Here is a 26,379-nt window from a genome sequence, read left to right as displayed (position 1 = left end):
ACTTACATACTCTTAATTAAAAAACTTTTCAAAATTTGAAAACATTTGCAAATTATTATTTGCTCTTGCATAAACTTGTTTAGCTTGTTTAAAATAAGAAGAACATCACCAAGCTACAAATTTTGTTAGCCTTTCCTGATTCCAGGAATTATGTACTGTTTAATTGTTAGAAGAAAAATATAATTTCTTGTCACTGAGTAAATAACTTGCTTAGTACTTTACCTCTTGAAAGCCATCTTTTCACTGTGTGGTGAAACTGATGGGTAAACAGTTAACCATTTTTTCCATAAGGATGTTTTAAAGCAACCGAAAATACATTATAAATATTTTGAAATTTACAATAATTATATTTGTTCTACACTATTTTTAAGTGCACAAAATTACAACAAAAGAAATATTTTACATGTCATTTAAAATATAAAAAAATTAAAATATAAAAATTTTCGAAGTATAAAAAATAAATTTAAAAAAAAAGTAATTTTTTTAAAAATATAAAAAAAAAAATTTATATTTTAAAAACCAAAATATAATGATCAGTTTCTAAGAATACGTAAAAACCATCTAGACGCATTGGTGCCAGTTATTCCAGTTTTTGTACAAGTTCAATGGTTGCAGATAACTTTTAATTAATGGAAAGGCAAGAAATTTGACTAATGTTACCTAAGAAAAAATCCTTGATTGTTAAATATTTTGCTGTCGTGAGCAATTTTTTCGTGAACCACAGTTTAGCTCTCGCTGATATAGATTATAAGAAAGTGATTCTATTTTTTTTTAAATATCAGCTTTTGACTTGCAGTTTCTTGACACATGGATTTGGTTACTGAAACAATGCATAAATTAAAAAGAAAACAACTCAGAAACTCAAAACTTTGTTTAATCACAGAATTAGTTCAATAGCATTCGAAAAATTAAGTATTTTTGAAAAGAAGGCTTATGGGGTTTCGAAAAGTTGTAATAACCGTTAAATATGTTTCTCTGTGCTCTCAACTTGCAAGTGAAATATTCATTGAACAAGTTTTTAAATTAAAAATTTTTAAATTTGTTTTTTGTTATTTACTATTGTTTTACCTAGCAGTTACAATTTGAACTTAATTTTTTTATTCATTATGGAATCTTTTTTTTTCTCTCTCTTTTTTTGTATAATTACTTATATCTTATAAAATTTAATAAATGAACTAGAGTTTTTGGATAGCTTACATAGGATTCAATATAGTAATTTAATTATATCCATTGTATATACATAGATTTGATACTCTCCAAAGGAATTTGGGAACAGTAAATTTGAAAAAGTTCCATAAAATCTTAGAGCTACAAATTTTTTTAATACATGCATTAGTAAAATATAATTTTTACCGGGGAGTGATAAACTATGAGGACGATAATAGTAGTAGAATCACACTTTCCTTCTATACTTATAAAATGTTGCCGCTTTTAATTTTCTAGAATAACAAAGCATTGCAATACTACGAGTCATTTATTAATCATATTAGCCTAGTCAACTTGTTAAGGTAGCAGTCTTATGTTAGTAATTATTATTATCATTATTGAAACCAGCAAATGCTTTGTAGCTGAAATGAAGAAATTTGCCATATTTTTCAGAATAAATTGTGTGTATTTAAAATTCTTGTCCTTGGAGAAAGTTGAATAGAAATGATGAAAGACTTCATTCTTTTTAGTAATAATACACAGCAATATAGCAATAATACACAGTAATTAGGTTAAAGTTAGTTAGTATTAGTCTTAGATAGTAGTTAGTATTCCCATGGCTGTCTTCCACAGCTTTTGAATCTCCACCTCCCTACCAATCTCCAGCTAAAGACCTATCCAGCCCTGTCAGTCAACCAAGAAGTAGCAGCAATATCCACAGTGAAACAACTTCCATATCTACCAGATGTATTTCCAGTGATGAGGAAATGAGTCGATCTCCTACATCTCCCTTACGCAGTCTTCGAGAACAATGTAGCACTGCTCATTCACCAAGGTCAGAAACAGATACTGAAGTCAGAAGAAAAGTAAGAAAATTTAAGATGATTATTTAACTGTGCAAAACAATTATTTGTGTTTGTGAAGTAGTTATAAAAAGGAAGGGACCGAGAAATAAAATTAATCGGTTTTTTTCGTGCTTACATATTTTTTATGTAACTAAATAATGCTAGATTTGTTGAACTGTGGTGTGTAGAAGAGGGAAATTAAAGGGCAGATATAAATACAATAGACAATAAAAAAATAAAATTCTGTTTTGAAAAGTAGTATGATTTTAACAGTACATAAACTTTTGATTTATATTCCTCAGGCATCAAAGATGTTAAAAAAAATAATTTCATATATACGTCAACCAAATTAGAAATATAAGCATATCATTTTGCTGTTCATAATGATATTCAAAAAAATGTAATAATGAACAAATTTTCAAACTCATTATAAATTTTTTTTGAATAACACGATTTAAAAAAAATTAACGATGATTTTTTTGGGCTAATTTAAATACTAAAATTAAAGATCACATTGAAAATAATTTTTTACCCTACAGTAATTTTTGCTACAGTTTTCAAATAAATAAATAAAAATTAAAAATGAAATCATTTTAGATTTTTGTTCATACATATATAATTTACGTCTAACTTATGTTTTTTTTTGTTTAAACAGGACTTTAATGGTCCCATACAGTAATTATGCCTCTCTTTACTAGGGCATCTAATCAAGGAGTTTGCTCCCAGGCATTTACACACTTCTACATGTAACTGTCAAGCAACTTTATTAAGAATCTAAGAGGTCATGCAAGGTTTTTTCCTTTAAAGAGAATTCAAGCTGTGCAATATCTTCAAAAGAAATACTAGTTTTAATAATTTCTTTCAAACTTTTACTATGTCATTGGAAGCATTTATTTAAATTTTTTTTTTTGAAGTAGAATAATGTTTGACACTTATTTTTGAAATGATTTTCAAGAGAATAAAAAATAGAACTAAATATAGATGTTATATTGGAATGAACTGTTCAGTGCAAACATTCTTGTGGATACTAAAATAACATTACATTTATCGAATGTAAAACAGGACTTAGTGTATCGGTCATTATGATGGAAGGGTCGCTGTAAAGTTAAGTTGTACTGCAGAATGTAGATTGTACAAATATAGTTTAAAAATTGTTAATTTATTTTCTTTAAATTAAATTAAATTAACTAATTAACTGAACATTGAATTAAATGTCTGAAATTTACCTCTGTGTCTTATTGGTTGTATAGGTATTTAATTTTGATGTATGTTAATGTTATATTATTCTTTTTAAGAGAATTCCTGCTGATAAGGCCTACTTTATTTCTAAAGAACTTCTGATGACTGAGCGAACTTATAAAAAAGATTTGGAACTCATTAATGTGGTAAGATAAGGAACTACTATTTCCCTTTTTTATTTTAATACTTAAATAAGAGATAAAATATTAGGCAGCTAATTATTTTTTTTAAAATTGATTTTTTTGTTTATATTTAAGTGGTTTCGAGATGAAGTTAGCAAAGAAGAAAACATGCCTACTCAAGCTTTAGCAGTTTTATTTGGAGTTGTTGATCCATTATATGAGTTTCATTGTTCATTTCTCAGAGAACTTGAACATAGACTTGCAACATGGTAAGCATTTTTTTTGTAATGGATGTTGTTAGATTAATTGCATTTATTATGAAATATGATATGCAAAAATAAAACTCTTCTATTTTTATGTCTATTGGTAAAATTTAAAACAAGTAGTACAAAGTTTATTTGGTAAATAATTTTTGTGGAGTAATCTAAGTGTAGATCCATGAATGAGACATTTTTTCCTCTCTTAACAGCAACTCCTCTTCTTTTATTGGCCAAAGTTTTTGTTAAAACACTATAGTGAGTATTTTACTCAGATTTGTTTGAGCAATTTCCAACTTAAGCTGAACTTCAAGAATCTAAGCATATAAAATTTCAAAGAAAATGTTTAAGTAGCTGACTGTTGCAAGAATTACTTAATTGCTGTATCAAAAACCATGTAAAATTAATTATATAAGAAGTAATTCCTAAATAACAAGTATGCATCAAATCATTTACTTCAAAACTTGTGTTCTTTTTCTTGTTTTATTTAACTTATATTTTAATAAAATATGATGTGTTTAAGGCTATAATTTTTAATTGGCTTAAGATAGTGGGATAGTAGCGTCTATGAGTGGAGATTTTGTTATAAATTATTATATGAATGCAGTATATCTGTTCCCCCTGTTATTATTTGACTGAAATAAAATCGAATCATGTGAATAAAATTTCAAATTTTCATACAATATTAGAACATGGAAATAATGAATCATATTAGATTGGTATTCCTGTCACAGCTATTGCATGCTGTACAGTGTGTCAATAAAATGAACCACCCTGAATAACTTTTAATCTAATATTCAGGTCTTCATTGCATTGCATTGTGTGCAAAAATGTTTCATTAATTTGCTTTAAAATTTCTCGAGATATGGCAAAATACGAAAAAGTAAAATTAACATTAAATGGTCAAAACTTTGGATCCCTTGTGATCAAACTATGGGGACCATATTTCCAGATTGCTCCGAAATCCAAATGTTTATTCAGAGAAAGTACATTTTTGCTTCTGATTTTGTAACTTAAAGTAGTGTCTGCACTAATTAATTTGCATATTTGAAATCGCCCCTCGCAGGGCCGAATTAACCTATAGGCACACTAGGCGCGTGCCTAGGGCCTACGAAATTCAGGGGCCTACGAGAAAATTGGGAGAAAAAAATTTGTTGACAAAAGTAATTTAGCTTTAAAAACAACAAGTGTATTTTGCACAAAATTATGAAGATACAAATAAAAATATAATATTTTTCGGTAATAAATCATTTTGCAGAATCTTATGATCTAATATATTACTTTTTTGCTATTTTTGGATTCAACGAAATCTTGTATTATGCTGTCGAATTCCAAACTGCGCAAAATGTCGTATTCAAATTAAAATCCATATTAATAAAAATGTAAAAAAAAATATGCAAGAAAATTTTAGCATATATTTTGAAAAGAGGGGAGGAGTGGGGGAAGGAGGGGAGGGCCCAAAAACGGCTTTGCCTAGGGCCTACGAAAGGTATAATCCGGCTCTGCCCCCTCGAACCATTAAGAATGTGTTCTAGAATTTGAAGATCTGATCATTAGATCAAAAGTTATTCAGGGTGGTCCTTTGTTTGGTGCACTGTACCATCAATATAAATTGCATCAATTTACCTTAATTTTACTAGTCCTAGAGACAATCCTGTGGATGACGTCTGGGAACATTTCATTGGGAGGACAGTTTGTTCAAAGTATGAATAGCAGTCTCAAATGTTGACTATTAGTTCCTTATCAGATAAAAAGAAGAAAAACTTTTAAGTTTCATTTCTATATTTTGTAATTATTGGAGTAATAATCCTATTGGTAGTAATTGTGGAAGAATAAACATATTTATTATAAACTTTAACTTTAGTTTCTTACAGATTAGAGTATTCTTGATTAGTTAAAAGGAATGACGTTTCTCAGTAGTCTCTTCTATAAATATGCGACTAATAATGATCCCAAAATGTGATGTCGGTATTTGCTGATGTTAATGTTATTTTTTTGTTATTTAAAATGATTAAATAAATTTCTATTTAATAGTTATTGGTGATATGTATTTTTATGACATATAACTCTGCTAAAATGTGGTTTAGTACTCACATTGGGTATGGGCCGTTGCCCACGATATCATGACATGTACGCACTTTATAAAAATATAATTTGTAATCTGGATCTATTTTTCCATTGAAGGAAATATTATGGAAGATAAAATATTATACATATATGTGTATAAAGCGAAGCACTCACTCTTCACTAATTATATTCCCAATTCGGGAATTCCTAAAATTTCCGAATTTCCAGGTTAACAATATTATGTCCTGCTTTCTAACATTTTGTCCTGATATTCTTGATTTTTTTGTTTGTTCGAAATGTTCCATTTCAACAAACGCATGATTTTAAAAGAATCTTTTAGATTTTTTTTTCAAAATTTCTTACACTAAGAAAGAAATAAGAAAAACTAGACTTATCAATGTCAAAACCATTATTTTTTAGAAATGAAATAAGGAATTTTAAAAGCTGTAGCAAAGGAAAAGGAGTTAGTGGGGAAAATTAACAAAACGAAACATGTTATTACTGAATAAAATTTTCTTATTGAACACCAGCAGTGTTTAATAAGAAAATCAAACACTAACCTCTAAAATTTCACTCCTTTGCTAATTCTATACTGTTATTATCAAATATTTTATGAACGGTCTTTTATAGCGTTTTCTCTTTTCTAATTAAAATTTTTTTCGTAGGGAAGGAAGAACTGGTATGCCTCTTCAGACTTTCATTCAAGGACCTGGTGATATATTTTTGAAAAAAGTACAAATGACTGAGGTAAAGTATATTATTCTGTCCTGTACAAATATAAATGTTTTAATAAACATTTTTAAAATTTTAATTTGTTTTGCAAAGTTTTATTTATTTAAATGTTACTCTAGTATGGAAGAGATGTATTTTCTTTTCTCACGGTAACTGCAAAGAAATCCTATTAAGACCAAAAATTTTATTCCGATTTGAGTAAAAGTTTCCAACTTTACTAGAATAAATGCCTACTTTTTCAGGGAATGACATTAATCTCATTTCCTTAGACTAAACTGTTTTTTCTTAATGAAAAACAACAACAAATTCTAAAATTATTTTATAGAATACAATAAAAAATAATGATATATTACCCATATGATTATAAATATCATCCAATAAACTGAATTTGATATTAAAATTAAACTTTCAATGTTCGTCACAACATTTATCATAAATTATTATAATTTTCATGCTCCATTGTAAAGACTGTGGCCTCATTTAAATTTTGTATTGATGTTATAAATCTCATTCGTGTCCCGTTATACAATTAATTCTGAAACTTTTTTTATGTTTATTTGTATGCAGTTAATGCAGACACACTACTCTAAATTCAATAACTTATATGCAGCTGCTGAGCAATTTATTCTTTACAAACCACAACCTAACTCTTATAGCTAAATTAATGTTTTACAACACGATTAAATATGTGCATCAAAAGTCACTGGTTGAATCACATATTTTTTTAGTATTTTTATCACATTAAATCCTTGATATCACTACTAGATCATTTCTTCATGCGTTACAACTTTCTTAAGTTTGCTTAAAAACCTTATTAATACTATCCTACATTCTGCTTTCATTTATCATGATAAGATGTCTTTACTGATAAACACAACTTTCACAATTAAAATATCTGTTATTCAATTTTTGTTTATAAATAACTTCAAAGTAAGTGGCTGGTATACTAATTACTTCAAAAGTCTTTCTCCAGTTTTATGACTATTTATTTTGAAATTACATCCATACTTACATTTTCTATGCTATTGTAGAAAACTTCAGATTATCAAGTAACGCTTAAAAGTTTACTTATGTTATAATTTTTTTAAATTAATGATTCTTGATAGTTCGGTTTCTCCTGAGGTTTATTTATTCATTTACAAATAAGATTTGAATTATAAAACTTGGCCTCTTAAAATTCAGTTGTTACCTGTATTTTTAGTTAGTTGCATTTAAACAAAATATAAAGCTATTTTTTTCATTGGTAAATTAAAATTTTTAAATGACAAGTGCAGTACTTTTACTTATTTTATTTTCTATGATAATATTTACTCATTTTATGACATTTTTATGTTATGCTTTATTCTTAGGATTTTCACTTTTTTTTATTACCTTATTCTATTATTACTATTGTTTTTTTAAATTTTGTTAATCATTACTATTTACATTCTGAAAAACCTTTCATGTTTTTTTTACAGTTTTACACAAATTATATTGAGAAGTTACCATATATTCTTGAAAAGTTAAACAGTGCTTACTACTCAAATACTCATTTTGAACGAATGTACTGTGATTTTGAAATGCAGAGGGTGTGTTACCTACCACTTACATCATTTTTACTTCGTCCCGCTCACCGATTATTACATTACTCAAGTTTAATGGAAAGTAAGTCCAATTTTTTTATTCCTGTTACTCTATAAACTAAATTTCTTAAATGTTTATGTCTTAAGGTAAGATTTAATGTATCTAAAGTTTTATTTACTATATAATTTCCTTCATTCAAGCCTACAACTAAATATGTTTTTTAATTTGAAATAATTAATTTATTATTGTACAGCCCCAATTATCCATGAAGAGATTGAAAATCATATTGCACGTTATCGATCATTAATATTTTTTTTAAAAAGTGCAGCTAAACACTTTAATGTTTGAACACTTTCAAAAAGTATGTATGGATTAATTTTTTCTTTACCATTTGTTGTTTCAATATTTATATGTACAGCAAAGATATCTGCTGTATGTTTAAAATATACACACATGTAAGAATACATTTGAAAATTATTTTTCATGTTTTCAAAAAACGGAAAACTCAAGAAATTTATAATTTGATTAAAAAACTGGTGGAAATAGACATTTTTACTAAATTTAACCATGGGAACATTTTAAATGTTTTTAAGCATTTCTTTCTTAACCTTCAGAAAATTATATTAAAAATATCCGAAAAATGGTAATTTTTTACTTCTACTCCATCATTTTCATTATTCTTTCTCTTTGTTCTTCAATCTTATTCCTGTGTGTCCTTAACTGATATGGTGTATTGTTGCTTGTATTGGAAATTCAGCAATTTTTTTCTTCAGAAATTTTGTATGAATTAACATCTAATTGAAATTCAACTGTGTAGAATATTTTCATTATTTTTAAATCTTGTAAAAGGCACGAAAAAAAATTTTCCTTATGAAATGTAGGAAGTTATAGTATCGTAATTTTCAATCTACTATTATATTTCTTTGGAATAGATTCTAATAGGTTTTGAGATCTAAATTTTTCTCTTGTAATTTAAATGGTAAATATTTTGTTATATTATATTTACAATATATCCAAGTGTATGACTCTATAGTTTTTATTACAAGATGGTACATTTCTGGTATGTCGGTTGTATAAATTGACCGCTGAAGAAAACCTAATATGAAAATTTCTAATTTTATGTAAAATCTTATGAAAAGTGTTTGAATTTCAAATTCTTTGGAGGGGGTGAATACAATGTTTTGTGGGACTCAGCAAATGAGGACGAAGTAGAATTTATTGCAGAGTGGAAAATTTATTGCAGAGTGGGCCAACAGTATTGAATTCAACAGATATGATGTTCTGGAATTTTTAAATTTGTAACTTTATGGTTATGTTTTATAAGTTTCCACTGTGTATATTTTTTGAAATACTTTTAAATTAGCTATCTTAAAATTTTTTATTCTTAATTTTTTCTGAATGTAAAAGTAAAAAAGTTTTTAAAAAAACCCCTCTGTATGTAAAGAAAATATGATGAGAGAAAATACAAACTCAATTGTACATAATTTATTCAAAATAGTTTTTGAAAGGTGTAAATTGATACAAAGTTCACGACCAAAGAAAGTCTGACTTTATTACCAGTGTATAAGTCGACCCCCTGATTTTCGTGAAATTTTGAGAGTTTGTTAAACCAACTTGCACTTAGGAATGTAGGGTAAATAAAATGTACATTTTAATATTGAGCATTTAAGCAAATATATTTTTACTAATTTTGTTTCTAGGACTTGTAGAACACTATGGTGATAATCATCCAGACTCCAAGAACTGCAAAAGTGAGTTTGTATTACAATTCTTTCATGCTTCCTTTTTAAAATGCATAATTCTGCCTATAGTAATAAATTAATCATGTATTCATTTTACAAAAAAATATCGCTAAATTTGGAAAAAGTAGTCTAGAAAGAGCAAATATATCCCTCATCATTGAAATTTTTAAAATTAAAATTAAAAACATAACCAAAATGAATTCTTTCCTATCCTATATAAACTTAATATGTAGCTGTCTGATCAAAGGAAAACATTACCAATGTTTCATCTTAAATTTTAATTTGAAGGTTAATAATCTTTAAACTTACATTTGACTCAGAATGCTTTTTCAATAACACAGTTAAAAAGTTTTTCATTGAGATAATCCAAAATGTCATTTTTAATGAATTCATAGAAAAACATGTGCAGTAGAACTGCGATTAACTGATGCTCGATTACACAACACTTTGATTATCCAACACCCTTCCTGATATGTTTTAAAAGCATTTCGACCTAATTGTTATTTCAACACATGGCACAAGGGGCAATTGAGTGTGTTTGAAGGTTAGCTTAGAAAGCTTTTATTTTACTGTGTTATTAGAAAACAAATTAAACATTATCAAAAGTTTGGATATCTTGCAGGATAAAATATGCAATTTTTAATGTAGCTCAAGCCTGAGAATATTATTAGAAATTTTGGAGTTTGTTGAGCCATAGTATCGTTCAAATTTGCTGCAACCTTACTGTGATTATACTGAACCATGTTACTCTACTTCTGAAGCTATGTCACTTGATACTAAGGTTCAACTTGAATAGAAACACAGTTCAATTTGATACCTTCATTAAGGTTGCAGAAAGTTTTTGATGTTGGTACAATTTTTGTAAATGTTAAAACTGATTATATTAGAGTGTGTAATTTGGAAAACATTTACTTAAGAAAAAATCTGATTGAAGCTAAGGAAAAAATCAAGAAAGGGAACTACAGAAAATGTGTCAGGTTATATGTCTTTGATATCGAAATCCAATCCTAAAAAAATATGTGATGTGGGATGAGTTTGGATTAATAGCTTAGCAATGATAAAATTATTCAGACCCTATTAAATAAAATAGCATCTGGATCTGATGATTCCAACAGCAATGAGTATAATGTGTTAGTAGTAGTATAACTCAATAATGAAGAAGTTTTTACTAAATGTGTTGAGTGGTTTGAAAATAAAGAATGGTTTTCCAATTACTGTTGTCATTATGAACCTTAAATCTGACTACTAGAAAATAACATAAACAAATTATTTTTTGGGATATTGTTTAATTGATGATATAAAAGTAAAACACAGATTTATTATAGTCACTACTTATTTTTAATAATTATTCTCATAATTTAATGTTTATACACTTTATGTGATGATTTAAATTTTATGACACATCCCTGGTTAGATTGTTGGGGCTCTACTTTAACTGTTTAAGGGGAACAAATGAATATAAAATTGCATAATTGTTATAAAATTTAATTTAATTTCATATATTAATGTAATATCAGTGTCAATCTTAAATATTAGTAGTCAATGAAGCTGAAGAATAGAGTATACATTGAGGTGTATTTTTTTGTAAAACTCAAAATTATTGCACAAATTGATGTTAAGCAATGCATTAGTGAGCAACTGCCTTGCAAATTAGGATGCTTTTGAGAGGTACTATGTAATCTTAATTATCTAGGGCAATTGGCCCCAAACCTATTTCAGAATATAAAAATCTTCAGATAAAATTATTTGATCAACATAAATGTTATAATTTAATCTATAAAAAGTCATATTTATTTTTTATAATCTTTTTTTGAAAGTTTAATATTTCTTATTCATTTTAAAAATACATCTATATTTAGATATAATAAATATATACATATTACATGAGAACTCTTGATTTAATCCTGTTGCTTGATGCAGCAAATTACAGAAATTTTTAAGTATTCTATTCACAGTTGTGATTTTCACTACTTAACTAATTAAATTTATTTTATTCATTTTTTTTTTTGCTATTCTCTCTAGAATTCTCATCACTACCCTCCTCTAAATTTTTATTTGAAAATTTCAGTTAAAGCAAAGTCATTTAGTAAACTACTGCAATTTAAATTTTTTTTTTTCAGCTGTATTGGCTAAATTGAAGCAAGTCACAAATATGCTCATAAAGAATATTCATTATTCTGTAAGTAATCTTCTTGAAATTTATGCTTTGCTACATATGTATGTAGAAATTGTGATCTAAATTATAAAATTAGTTTAAAATCTAAGTTGATAAATACTTTTTTCTCAGGATGTTATTGTTTTTCTGTTTGTTGTACAGTTAAAGGAAAGCTCAAAACTTCCTATGTCAAACTTCCTATGTCAAAGTGATAAAAGAGAAACTTATACTAAGCTATTTAAGTGAGGTATTGTTTCACCTGAATTTTTGATCGCTTAATTGAATGAGACAATACACAAGTCAATAGGACTTGCATTTCATAAGTTGCAATGATTTCTGGCAATGGAACCTTATAAATAAAGACATTTGTTAACTTATTAACCAATAAAAGGCTACTTTGTTTTAAAAATATTTAACAAGAGGAATAAAAATTTTTCTTTGTTTTATCATTAATAACCTTAAATTAGGTTTTATATATAACTTTTTATGAAACTTTTTGAGTCTATCTAACCATTTATGTTATTAATTTTAATCTATCTTTATTATTTTATGAGTTATTAAGCATCAAAATGGGTCCGGGACTTTATAAACACCCTGTATAATTATAGGTTTCAAAAATCATTTTTAATAAAGAAAGTCTTAACTCTCAGAACCACTTTAACCCTTCCACGGACACATAGGGCTCCGCTGAACACCATTTGGGAACTATTTATCAAGACAGATAAGATATTTATGCTTAATTGTATGTGACTAAACTTGAGTCAATAGGGTAAATAGTTAAAAAGTTATATAAGGTTTAAGTCATATAAATTACTACTAAAAAATAGTGCAGTTTATTTAAATAAATGTTTGTAACTCCTAAACTATGAGTCCTACTGACTATGTTTGATCTTAATCAATTAAGCGCAGGAAATTACATAAGGAAACAATGCTTATCTTGTATTGTACAATGATGTCAGATGCATAACTAGGTACAAGTGCAAAATTGTACCTTTTGCGCATAAAACCCTTATAATTTCTGAGCAGTTAGTTCTATCATCTTGTAATTGGTCTCATTCAATTCAGCATAAAAATTGCAAAGAAAACAACTGCCTTGTTAAGTTAATAACCAAACAACAAGGATAAAAGTCTGAGAAGACAATTAAAAAATACTACTTTTTATACATAAAAATCTTTGGAGCTTCTGAACTTATTCATCCCATTGGCTCACTTTTGATATTATTAAATTTGACATGCAAAATTACATAGAAAACAGTATTTTGCATGTCTAGATAATCATTTCAGATGCGTATTTAGATACAAGTAAAAAATTAATTTTTTTTGTTATTTCTGAGATAAGTCCTAATTTTTTGTTAAAAATTACATCAGAAGCAACACTTTATTTTTCTGAATGGCAGTATGAAAGATTTTTACACTGTTATATTTAATATCTAATTACTTTTTTACTCGTTATCTTTTTTTTCTCGTAACTTTTTTATGTATTACCAGTGTAAACCATATTTTTACTGTTCTATACTGAAACCTAATAGCCCATTTTTCTATTAGAAAACTTTCCTTTTTATTTCCATTTCTTTAAATTAATATGAGTAAATTATTTTTTGTTGTGTTGAATCATAGCAAATCTATGAATTAAATTTGGAAACCCTGATACCAAAAGAATCAAAATTGAACTCAGAACTTTTTCAAATTTTTCACATTTTTTTCTTTCAAATTTAATAATAATGTTAAGATTTTATTTAGAAAAAATTTTATTTATTGAAAATTTTTTTGTTTGGTTATTGTTATTTTTTTCTTTCTAAAAAGACTCTGGTACATTTATGCTATAGTATGTCTGTCTGAACTGGGACAGAGCATGTCTTTTGATAAGTGAATTTGCTACTGGTTTTATACTTGCCTATCATCTGAAAACATTATGCTTATGAATCTTCAATCCTACTCAGTAAAATGTTGGTTTTAAGTTTTTGATTTTTGAAATACTTTAATTCATAAAAAAACGTGTCTGTCAAACACAATTGAATCCTTTTCAAAGTTATTTTGATAATTGTATTAAAAAAAGGGTGGACTGCTTTTCAGTTTGATTTTATAACATTCAACTCTTATTTCAGCTCAATGTTGAATTTTAATTTCTAGTGCATATTTAAAACATAAATCAGTAATTTACTGCTCAAATTCATTTGAATAAAAATTTCTTTTTCTTTGTAGTAACACAGTGTTGATTTATTAAAATCATAATATGGCAGGTTTTATCTAGACTATTATATTGAATGAAGTAAAATGTAATTATGCTGACTCACTTTTGTTTATCTATTATAAATTTGCTAATATTTAATTTGTTGCATTTTATGGGCAAAAACTATAACCAGAACAGTAGCTAATCAGTACAAGATATTTGAGTAAATTATCATTTTTTTTAAAATAAATTTTTCTGCACTTTTGTTTATATGTTCAATAAATTCCAGGCTAATTTTGTGAAACTAATGGAGCTACAAAGAGATTTGTTTGGAATTGACAATTTAACAGCTGGAAGAAGGGTATGTAATAGTATTTGAGAAATGTAATACAATCACAGTGATAAACTTTCATCTTGATATGTATCACTCTTTCATATTTGTGCTTTTCTATATTTTCATAATATAAAATGAATTAAATTCCTGATTCTTATGATACATTTAAGTCTTATAGTTTTAAGTATTATAATGAATTAAATTTTAGAATATAAAATTTTTTCTTGCTATAATTTACTTTTCTGATTTATTTGTCTGAGTTGTTTTTCTAAAGGTAACTTTCTCACAAATCCATCTGTTTATTATTTATAAATCTTTTTCTATTTGCATGAGAACTTTTTGCAAAGCCTCGAGAGCCTTCCATAGAACCTTCCTCCATTGTGCTCTTTTCTTTGCGATTGTTCTCCAGTTAGTAATTCTTAGGATTTTAAAATCCTCTTCCACACAGTTAAGCCATCTGATCTCTTACTCTAGTTCCCTTTGGTTGGTAATTGAAGCTTATATGTCAAGGAATAAGGGTCCATTCGGCAGATGTGATCCGCAAGCTTTAAGCAACTTATTTTGATGTATTTGTTGAGATCAGCTTCCTTGAATAGCCATATAAATCTATATGGCCAAAACTTGTGCTAATTTATTTCTCCAACTAATAGTTTTTTTTTCTTAACTTCATCGTTCAGCGAAAAAAAAAAGGTTTCTCCTATGCAAAAAATGTTATGCATCGTAAAACTTTCTTGTCTCTTGCAGTTACGTTAAACTTAACATAAGCCCTAGTGTTTAATGAAAAAATACAATAAATTCTTACAAAACTTACATGAGTTTAATTGTGAAATTTAAAAAAAAAAAAATTAAAACTTTTGCATTTACCTTGCTTTTTTTTCAAACTGTATTAGTTTTATGTAAAAAAATTAACTGTGTTTTCTTTTACACTTTAAATTTCTTTTCCAACAAAATCAATTTTTGTTGAATCTCAGTCATTCTCTGTCAATACTTTTTCTTGTAAGAAAAATGAGACCCTGTTTTTCTTATTAATTAACTTCTTAAAATTTCATTTTTAGGAGTTCTTACGAGAAGGATGTCTTCAGAAATTATCTAAGAAAGGATATCAAAATAGGATGTTTTTTCTAGTAATGTTTTTTGTTTTTTAATATTTTTATAGACAATGTTGATAATACTATTATCTTTAAATTTTTTTAATTAATGGTCACAAAACCATCAAAAGTTCTATAAAAAAGAATGTGTTACATCTTATGTGAGTAAAAATTGTATTTTCCTTTGACATAAATTTTACATGAAAAAGAAAAGAAACCTTATCAGATTTAGTTTTAATGATTAAAGTGTGACACACTAAGATTAAATCCCAATGGTTTGAAGGACTAACCTTAAGTATTTTGTGCAAATTCTTAAGTTACAATATCAGAAGCAAACATAGTTTCTCTAAATGAACCTACCCTTTTTTTAGTGCATTTAGATTCATGTTCCTCAAAGTAGCAGGGTTAGCTGCATTCTGAGAAATATGATTAAAATAGTTTATTGTTGATTAATATGCGGCCTCTGTGTAGATAGGTTTGTTAACTATGTCAACTTTCTTATGTTTTTTTTTTGTTTTGAAACTATCCTTATTTATTGGTCATTACAGTTACAAAAATTATTTTTAGTCCAGCTTATTATACTTTACTAGAAATTCATATCTTAACAAACAATAAAGATTTAGCCAAATAATCGCTCTGTTCTGTTACGTTTCTCTAACATCTGTTCTTGGGGTAAGACCGGATACTAACCAGTTTCGCCTTTCCCTCTTTAAAGTGAATCTATGCCGGGACTATAAAAGCTGCAGTGTAGCAGAGGAAGAACCTCACTAGTCTTGGGACAATTGTACCGTACCCCCCACCCTTGAGTATGACCTTGACTGCATCACATGTAAATTACACACATAATTTTCTTAAATTGTCATTAAAATAGAAATGTCTGCTACTTTTTCATGGAAATTCTAGTATTCCTAAATTTCCCAAAGACTTAACATGCATACCCTGTCTCACTCCACAAGTGGGATGAGATGGGTGTTTTGATTTTTTCTAGAAAATTATTTGTAGAAAAAGTAGTATATCTGCAACGTTTTAGGAATGATATATTGTACACAACTAAACATTGAATATCTTTATTAAATCTGATAGCGTATAGGTCAAACAGTTTAGCTCCAACAGGCCCTTGAATCTTAGCTACCCAGTCATATACCTCTTTCCCCTGCAGTGAAACCTTAATCAAGCAGACACCATCAATGTTAAGAAAATTCTCCTCTTTTGGGAAGGAGTTAATTGAACTGTTTTAACTAAGTCAATAAAATGATCGAATAAACATATAATTATAAATAAGAAGTTTCATTAATATTTATTTAAACTTTATACATAAAATCAGAACAATTAAAATTCAAAGAAAACTGTTTAAAACTATGTACAATATAAGTAGTTATGAGCATTACATAATTCATTTCTTAATGTCACCTGTTAAATATCTATTAATAAATATATATCCAGTTAAATATCTGCTTTTAATGAAAAATTGTTGTTGCAATACACATTACAAAATGATTAGTTGTTGCCATGCACATATAGTAATTAGCAAAATCTATAACGAAATGTTAATTTTGATTGATTGAATAAATTGATTTAATTTTGAACTTCTCCTTACTTGATTATTTGATCCATGAAACTTACTTGATCCGTGGAAAACACTCACAGCTTTGTAACATTGAAATTTAAAAATTTTAAATTTTCAAAAAATAACTTGTAAAAATGTTTAGTATCTGCTTTGAAAATATTGAAATATGGCTTTTTTTGTTTGCTAGTTTCTATCTATGTAGGGTTAAGAGATAGTCTGTTTTAGGAAAATTGTATATTATAGTTTATTCAACTAAGATTATCAGGTGTATTCAAAATTATTTGTAATGTGAGGTGGTTGCCTTTAGAAGTGACTATAAGGTGAGGTTTTACTGTAATTTTAAATGGGAAAATTCATTTGAACAGGATCAATCAAATAATTTTTGATTAATAAAAATGAAAATACGAAATTTTTGAAATCTCCTTAACTCAGAAAACATTTTTTTCTCAGTAAAATTTTTTTTCTCAGACATCATCAAATCAGGCAATTTCTGAGAATTTTTAAATGATTTCTAAAAATTATATTTTATATGGAATTATATTTAGATATAATAGTTTTATAATTGTGTGCAAAAGTTTTGATTCACTGAATAGATCTAGAAATAAAAACAAAATATGTAGAATTGAAAATTAACATTAAGGGCTCCAAATTTTCAATTACTGTTTTGACTTATTGAAATATATCCCAAGTTACAGCAATCCCTAAAATTTTGATGGGCAATAATCTAACTGAAAAAAAAGGTATGTTCATTCAAAGTACATTTTGATATTTGATGTTATAACTTAAGATATTTTCTACATAAATTAATTAGCATTTTAAAGAATAGCCTTTCAAACCAATAAGATTGCACCTTAGTGTATGAAAATCTGTTTACTAGATCAACAGTTATTTAGGTAGATAAAAAATAGACAGAAGTTTTTATAATTAAAATGCAACTACATAGAAAAGGTCTCTTAGGAAAAAATAAGTAAAATTGCAAATATAACCCTAATCATTTAACTCATTAATATTTACAGATTCTTTGGGACCATTTTAAAAATAGGGTTACAGTCTTCCAATGATAATTTGACATAAATTATTTTTAAATGCTTTATTCATTTACATTTTTCAACAGCAGCGTGCACTAAGTGTTTGGTTGATAATATATGCTTCTTCTATTTTTAAGTCCTTTTCAAAAGTAGTTTTCCATGGTGCAATAAAGAAAATTGTTTAGTTTGTTTCACTATTTAATAATTTAATCATTTGCATTCAGCAAATAATTTGTTAAGTATAATATTCTTCGATTATTTAGTAACTATAAGAACGATCGTTTTGAAGTTTCACTCAGTTTTATGTTTTAAAAGTCTCACGTTCCAAAATTTTTAAGGATTAATCACAAAGCTATAAATTTATATATAAATTTCTTTTTTAAACAACAGAGACAGGATTTTGCTAGATTCAGAAAAGGTCTATGCAGATATTATTAATTTTATTATGATTGCATTTGTAACAGGATTATTGTAACAAGATAATACATTTGGAAGAAAGATAAGAGTGAGAACAATGAATCAAAATTCAATTGAATTAAAATTATGCGTTAGATACTACACCACTTTATTCTCAACATGTCAAAAATTGCTGATGTAGATTGTATTCCACAATAAATAATACACAGAAATAATAATATATATTTAACTGAACAAGTCATTTTTTGAAATTTTTTTATGACTAACTTGTATTTTATTGTTTACATTCTCTTGACTTATCACAGTTATAATAATTGTTTAGACATATTTTTGCTGTAAGCTAATATTTTTTTCAGTCTTTTCTTTTCTATAAGTAGTATACATAAAACTTCTATAACTCAAATATGCATAGCTAAATTTTTGGATAATATAAAGCAGTTTTAACGTTTCTGCCAAATGCATAGGCTTTAGCATAAAGCGCATTTTCTATTACTTAAAGTTTGCATAATGTGCCCCTTTTCCAATTATCAAATCTGATCTACTAAAAAATATTAGACTAAAGTGAACTAATAATTTTTTTGAGAAACTTTTCCTTAATCTCTGAATTTTCCAATTTCATTTCAACTCCTTTTATAAAAGAAAATTCAAACTGTTTTGTACTTTGATTTGAATTTCATTATTGGTTTCTATATTCTCTTCAATATTTTTAGATAAATCTTAACATGTAGTTGACACAAAATTTTTGATTTTTCCTCATTAAACAGTCTTTATAAGTTTGTTTTTGCTTTAGAATTTTCTACAAATAAATTTAAACAATGTTTTTTTCATAGTAACCATGAAACTGCTGTTTCTGAAATAATATTTAGCTATGAAACTATTTTTATAATCAGACTTTTTTTTCAAACAACTCTTCTAGAATGTGGCTTTGAATACACAATTTATTTGATATTTGTAATTTAGTTTTAATAATTAAATAATGATGTAGATTGATATCAAGTTTAATTATGGAATTATTTTCATTTTTTAATGTGCTGCTTTTCTGTTATGTTTTAGTTTTCTGATGTACTGCTCTATGCAAATAGAGGTCCAATTAATCAACATCAATTCAAAATTCACGGGCAGCTACCATTACAGGGTATTGTGGTTGAGGAGACAGAATCTAGAATGGGAGTTCCCCATTGTTTTACTATTTATGGAAACAATCGAGCTTTAATGGTTGCTGCTAGGTTAGTAGTTAGTTTTGTTAATTGAAGAATATAAGGGAGGTTTCTTGAAAATAAATAGTTACTAAATTTTTCATGACCTTGAATTAATAACATTGAGCTCAATATTTTACACAAACAGTATCAATTGTTGTTAAACTCATGGAGAACTAACTAGGGAAAAAGTCTGTCCCAAATACAAAATTACAAAATGTATACAAAATATGAGCAGCATAAACAAAATAGTGTGATTTTTTAATAACATTTTTGATAAGGTAAATGAAAATAATAATTCCCATATTTTTTGTTTAGTGAAGTTCAAAAATTAGTTGAAATTTCCATTATGTTTATTTGAAAAATTAATAAACATACTAATCTATGAATCTAGATCCCCTAACAATTTCATAGTCTTATATTAAAAAAAATCTATGTATTGGTGAAACAAAAAACATTTGCACACCAAACATAGATAAATTATACTAAATTTCAAAGTAGGAATACATATAATTAGCAATTTTATTTATTAAAAATAAGCTGATTTTGTTTTTCACTTTATTTAACATTCCTGCATGATATCAGACCATATACATTTATGTTTGAATCATTTATTATTATGGTGGTCAAAATCAATTCAAATGAAATTTATTAAATCAACAATTAACATCTGAAGCTTAAATTTTGCTACTTTTAAGAAATGTCTTGTTGTTATCCTCTTAATATGTCAGATAAGCTCCAGAAGGTCACTGACCCCAAGAAAATCCGCAACAAAGATGGGATATTAGATGTCTTTTGTAAAAAGCATAAATGTTGCAAATTATGGCTATAGTGTTTAAAAATTATCCCTTAGATATCTTAGATTCATTACTGTTTTGAATGCAAATTGTTATACAGCATTAGATGAAAACTAATGTGAACATGTACGAATTTTAAATCATGCCATTTTTACTTTTTGCTTACAGCGTTTGCATGTTGAAGCTTGACATTCTACTCTATTGTACCAGTCGTCAGCAAAAATGTTTTATTATTTAGTTTGAATATTAGACAAACATGGGTTGCTTTTTTTTACACAGCTTCATTTCCTGATTTGAAAATTATGTATGTATCTTAATATATCCTGATTGAAAGACTATGAATCTTTGTATATCAATATAGCCTCAAGCTAACTTAAGTGAAAATTATAGCTCCATCAGAAAAGTGGTTGTTTTATCTTTGATGCGGTTGTTTGAGTTGTCTGATTGGTGAAGTTTAATGGCTCAGTCAGAAAAGTGGTTCGATGATATTACTAATTTGAATGAATTTCACAGTAGAATGCTGAATTGAAAAATCAATATTTATAAAAAAAAAAGTGCTTGCATAAATTTGGATTGCTAAGTTTAGATAGAAAATATTATAAACTGCTTTGAATTTCTAAGAATTTAAATATTTATTTAATACTTTAAATTTTCCATAGACTTATTTAAAAATTTTTAAGTATGTAATTGATAACTTTTACTCAATTATAAGAAATAATTTGGGTTTAAACTTAAAATTATGTTATTAATACAGTGAGCTAAATTGTACAATAAGCCTAGTGGAACAGTGGGTAAAAAAAAGATATCACCCTGAATAACTTTTGTTCCAATGATCGGATTTTCACATACTAAATGTCAATCTTAACGGTTTCTGGGGGTGATTTCAAATATGCTAACTAATTATTGCTAACTATTAATTAAGTTACGAAATTAGACACAAAAATGCACTTTCTCTGAATAAACATATATTTTATTTCACGTATTGCGATACCTGACCCTCAAAATAAAGGGGTAGACAAAATTTCGAAAATCATAGATTGGAGGCCTAATAAGTTATATATATTTGGCCATTGTCCCAAAGAACAGCCAAGCAAAATTGCTGCCGCAAATGAATATTGTTAGATAGCTCATAGACTAATTCAAGAGGAATATATAATTTTACTCCGTCAGGGGTCGCATTCCCCCTAAAATTCATAAAATTCCTAAAACTATGTGCAAACCCTAAAATTCCTAAAAATCTGATAAAATTTTGTTAGTGTTCCTAAAAAATTAGAGTTATAGGCTAAATATAAATAAAAAAGCAATAATCTGAAATATAAGAATTTAACTACATTAATTAAAACTGTTTTAATTTTGCCACATGGGAATTCTGATCCTGAGAGAGGTTTTTCGATAAATAAAGTAATGCTTAATGTGAGTCACCATGAGAATACTGTTATGTCTCTTAGACTAATCAAAGATACCATTCAAAATTATGGAGGAGTGTTGAAGATCACCACAACACTATTGAGGGCAGTAAAAGAATCTCACAAATCATATCAAGAATATATTAGAAAAATGATAATGATTAATTTGTTTTTCTCTAACTTCTAATATAAATTGCTGATTTGAAATCTAATAATATCACACAATAGTTTTTCTTAATAAAGTAAGGTAAAGGGTAATAATAAAGTTTTGATTAAGAAGGTAAAAATTAAATAAAAATCCAAGTTGGTGTTAATTTATTTTTTCTCTTGATTTATTCTCTTTTTTGCCTGTTCCTGAATTATGCACTTAATTTCTGATAGGTAATATGTAAAGTTGAAATTTCATTTTTACGCTTTAGAGATTTCATTCTTGACTTAATAAATTTCAGAGCTTTATTTTATGGCTTGCTATTATTTATGATATGTGTGGATGAATTGTAATAATCTTCTGTTATGTAATAAACTACCGTGTGATCTGTTTTTATCCTAGCAAAATCATATATTACTCCTAAAATTTACCTAAAATTTTTTGAAAAAAGCTCCTAAAATTACCCTAAAATTTTTAAAAACTTTGCTGCTACCCCGACTCCGTTGCTAAGCAACCAAGTTAAGACTATAAAAAAATGGAAATAAGGTTGTGTGATTGCTCGGAGAGATTTATTTATTAATAGTTGGTGGAAAATGTCTAGAAGTTTCTAGGCAATAGCTATTTTTCAGCTGATTTCTAACCAAAGTGCAAAGATTTTTTCTTTTTTAATCTCCTCTGACAAGAAAGTTTAAATCGATTTATAAATTATTTATGATTTTCTAAGCTTATAGAATTTGAATACATGAACTTTTTATCTGACATTATTTGGATTTATGTTGTTTTTACTTAATTTATAGGAGGATTTCATACTAAAATCAAATTTACATATCTACTATAACTATATATAAAAGTTTAGGGATGAAGTTTAAAGAAACAAAACAAAAGTGCCTGAAAAATAAAATGTTGATTATATAGTAATTCTAATGCTCAGTCACAAGGTTTTATATAATTTACGATATTTCTTTTTTCTATAACTGAAGGAAAATTTCTGAATGTTAAGTGGCATTTTAAAAACATTGAAATATGTTATATTTAAGAATAACATATTAAAATAATATGTTGCATATTGTTTGATTTATTGTTTAAATATTCGCTTTGTTCTGCCTGGTATTTAGATTACATGGTTTTCTGTGTATAAAGATGATTTGCAACTAGCATCCTGATTTTTTTATACGTTCTGAAACTCATTTTCACAGATTCAGCATAAAATGTCGCACAACATTTCTTTAATTCAATTACGATAAGCTACATTTAACGCCAAATACCGCTACTGTGATTTCTTCGTTTTCTTATATATATCTGATGAGATATTCTCTTTTTGAACAGAGTTCGTAAGGTCCATAAGGTATTGAAATGGTGACACAAAAACTTAAAAGATAAAATATTCAATTTCATTAACTCAAAATATCTGGTCTCAAAATCTTAATTTTAAAGTTAAAGATAACTTCATAGTTACAAGGTTTATACTATGGAACACAAAATCTATGGTTCTCTTACATTTTTAATATGTATAGGGAAACAAAATTCGACATGTTTTGAGCATTCAAATATAAGCACCCATTCTCAAGACTCGTCAGGCATGAATGACTTGTGTCGTTAATTATTGGATGCTCCAAATATGTCTACTTTTGTTATCTATTATTTTTTAAATCAATGAAGTTTTTATCTTTCCGATTCAGTTTCTTGAGATTATCCATTTAGTTACACAGTATATTAAATTATTTTACGCTATATTAAAATAAGTTTTATGTAAGATAAAGGTATTGGTTTTTAGATTAAAAAAATAATTAGTCACTACTTTTTAAAAAAATCAATGCAGTGCAGTTTTTTTACTGGTAGCCTTAATAACATTTTTAAGGACATAAAAAAAATTACTTTACAATTGAAATTTCAAAAGTCGAGTGTAAATTGTCACCTAGCACCAGATATCAAAATTAAATAGTTACAAGGACAGCTATACGAAGTAAGGACAGTTTGAAAATGTATTTTTTATTTTTTTTCCCCAAGGATAATTTTATATATATTTTAGGCATACTTCAATCAAGTTTATTTTTGCACCCTTATTTACTTAAAATAATTAAATAATTTGCTTAAAATAAATTATTCAAGTTATAGGATTCAATGTATTTATCGTATAATAGTAAACAGGCTTTCATTGCATATCCTTAACCTTGATACTGCTATCATTAAATTAATGGAATAAGCTTAGATAAATAATACTAGTTAAATTTTTTCTTGATTTAGCTTTCAAGGCTTTTGTCTAAATAGATTTTAATTCTGGAAATAATGAAATTATTGAGCAGGTACCTTGGAGCAATATCATTCTTATCCTCCTATGACGAAATTAAGTAAAAATTTGTATTCACAGTTTCTGTAAAAAGTATGTTAATCTTCTTGCTGCATATTTTTTAAAATCAAAATAAGTTTGAAAGTTGCATATTTTCTTCTTGCATTATTTAAATCAGATGATAATTCTAAAATTGGCATGACTTCATAATATTTTTACAAATTTCAATTTTTAGTATTTGCTGTTTAACAAAATGAGGCATTTTCTTAATACAGTTGACTCGCGTTATAACGACCCCATCGGGACTGCCCCAATCTGGTTGTTATATCAAATGGTCGCTATGTCAAAAAGAGCAAATTTCCTTTGAAAATCGGTCACATAATGGTTTTAAACGTCATAATGCATGCATATACTATTTGTGGTGTACATGTTATAAACCAAAAAAGGATAGGATACAAACATTAATAAAACATAATGACATTTTAACAATTGAATTACAACTGTTAACAATTAAGAATTTTATTTTAAAGTACAGATTAAAAAACATGTATGACAAAAAAAATCTAGTTTCTAATGAATTAATTTTTTGATGTACATAGTTAGGGGTATATATAAAGAATTTTTTTTTGTACCTAATCTGCAGTATTATAACGAAGAGTAAACCGAGGAACATAAACGAGGCTTCATTAGACGAAGACATAAATTTTTTGATGTGCATTAATTTGTTGAAGTTACATGTTTTAAGTTTTTGTAAAAAAATTGGAAATTGAAGTTTGTCGTAATTTTGAGCTCTGGAAAAGCGCTATTTCCAAACTGTTAATTTTCTCCAAATGGTCATCTGAATTTAGGTCAAACTCAAAAAAATCCCTTAGTGTGTATATTGCTTCTGCAGCTTGTTTAATTGAAGGCCTTTCCTTCGGCAAAACACTAATTTCCTCGTTGGATGAAGCCTCGTCCATATCTTTATTTAGCAATCCGTTTAAAATCTCCTTCTCTGTTAACTTCTCTGTACATTGTACATCATCGTCGACCTTTGCATATTCGTCAGAGTTGTTCATGGCATCACTCAAATTTACATAGGAGGAAAAATCCTTCAGTATTTCATCGTCTAGGTCAAGGTCATCTAAGTGATCCATGTCCTCGCCACACATATTTTCGTTTCCTCGCCATCAAGAACACCTCGCCATCAAGTACACCATCAAGAACTCCTCGCTACACGTAAGAGTTCTTGATGGTGTTTACTGAAAGTTCTTTCCAAGCGGTTTCTACAGTTCGTAGAGCAACCAGCAGATCAACGTCAAATTTCATGTTTTCCACATGAAATAAAATTTTGAGAAACAACATTTTCCTATAGATTCTTTTGAAGCTGTGGATCACACCTTGATCCATTGGTTGGAGCTCTGATGTCGCATTTGGGGGAAGGTACTCCACTTTTATCGCCTTCAAATTTTTAATTTCCTTTGAATGCGCAGTGCAATTGTCGACAATTATCAAAATTTTTCTGCTCTGTTGATGCATTTTTTTATCAAGGATTCAAAGCCATTCTTCGAACAGGGAACTCGTCATCCAAGCCTTCTTGTTGGCACGATATGCCACAGGTAAAGATTTTACACCCTTAAAACAGCGTGGACGCTGCGAATCACCAATTACAAGCAATAGTAATTTTCATTACCTGACATATTCGCTCCAAGCAGAACAGTTATTCTTTGTTTGGACCGCATATTTCCTTTGCATGTTTCACCTTTAAAAACTAAAGATCTATCAGGTAAAAGTTTATGAAAAAGTGCAGTTTCATCTGAATTAAAAATATCGTCCTCACTATAGTTTTCCATAATTTTTTTAAAAGTTTCTTCCTTGAATATACGCACGGTATCTTTGTTTACTGAAGAGCTTTCCCTGCATATTTTTTTAACACTATTTCATGCCGATGCTTAAAGTTCTGAAGCCATCGATCGGAAGCTCTGAAGGATTCATTGGGATAGAGTTTTTCAAAAAAAACTGTTGCCTTTTCTTTTAAAGCGTTTCCATCCAGAGGAATGTTTTTGCATGCCTTTCATCCAGTCTGAAAGGGCT

At 27.4% G+C, this 26,379-nt stretch overlaps 1 protein-coding gene across 5 annotated transcripts in view; it reads left to right on the top strand.

Annotated features, from left to right (window-relative positions):
- Cdep (Chondrocyte-derived ezrin-like domain containing protein) overlaps nt 1-26,379 on the top strand; it is a 102,744-nt gene that overhangs the window by 59,860 nt on the left and 16,505 nt on the right. For 3 of the 5 annotated variants that reach the window (XM_016075123.3, XM_071187725.1, XM_071187726.1), the window contains exons 12-21: nt 1,813-2,012; nt 3,287-3,376; nt 3,488-3,621; nt 6,342-6,423; nt 7,866-8,052; nt 9,672-9,722; nt 11,834-11,892; nt 14,328-14,399; nt 15,428-15,496; nt 19,526-19,698. In XM_016075123.3, coding sequence (XP_015930609.1) covers nt 1,813-2,012; nt 3,287-3,376; nt 3,488-3,621; nt 6,342-6,423; nt 7,866-8,052; nt 9,672-9,722; nt 11,834-11,892; nt 14,328-14,399; nt 15,428-15,496; nt 19,526-19,698 — 1,117 coding nt within the window. Of the gene's footprint in view, nt 1-1,779; nt 2,013-3,286; nt 3,377-3,487; nt 3,622-6,341; nt 6,424-7,865; nt 8,053-9,671; nt 9,723-11,833; nt 11,893-14,327; nt 14,400-15,427; nt 15,497-19,525; nt 19,699-26,379 lie in introns of all 5 variants that reach the window. The other 2 variants (XM_016075121.4, XM_016075122.3) reach the window with 1 other exon arrangement.

The sequence above is a fragment of the Parasteatoda tepidariorum genome, chromosome 11, assembly GCF_982258835.1.
Source record: "Parasteatoda tepidariorum strain Cologne lab strain chromosome 11, Ptep-v5.0, whole genome shotgun sequence".
Classification (NCBI taxonomy): Eukaryota; Metazoa; Arthropoda; class Arachnida; order Araneae; family Theridiidae; genus Parasteatoda; species Parasteatoda tepidariorum.
The sequence above is the reverse complement of the archived record's forward strand: the minus strand, read 5'-3'. Positions and strand labels throughout refer to the sequence as shown.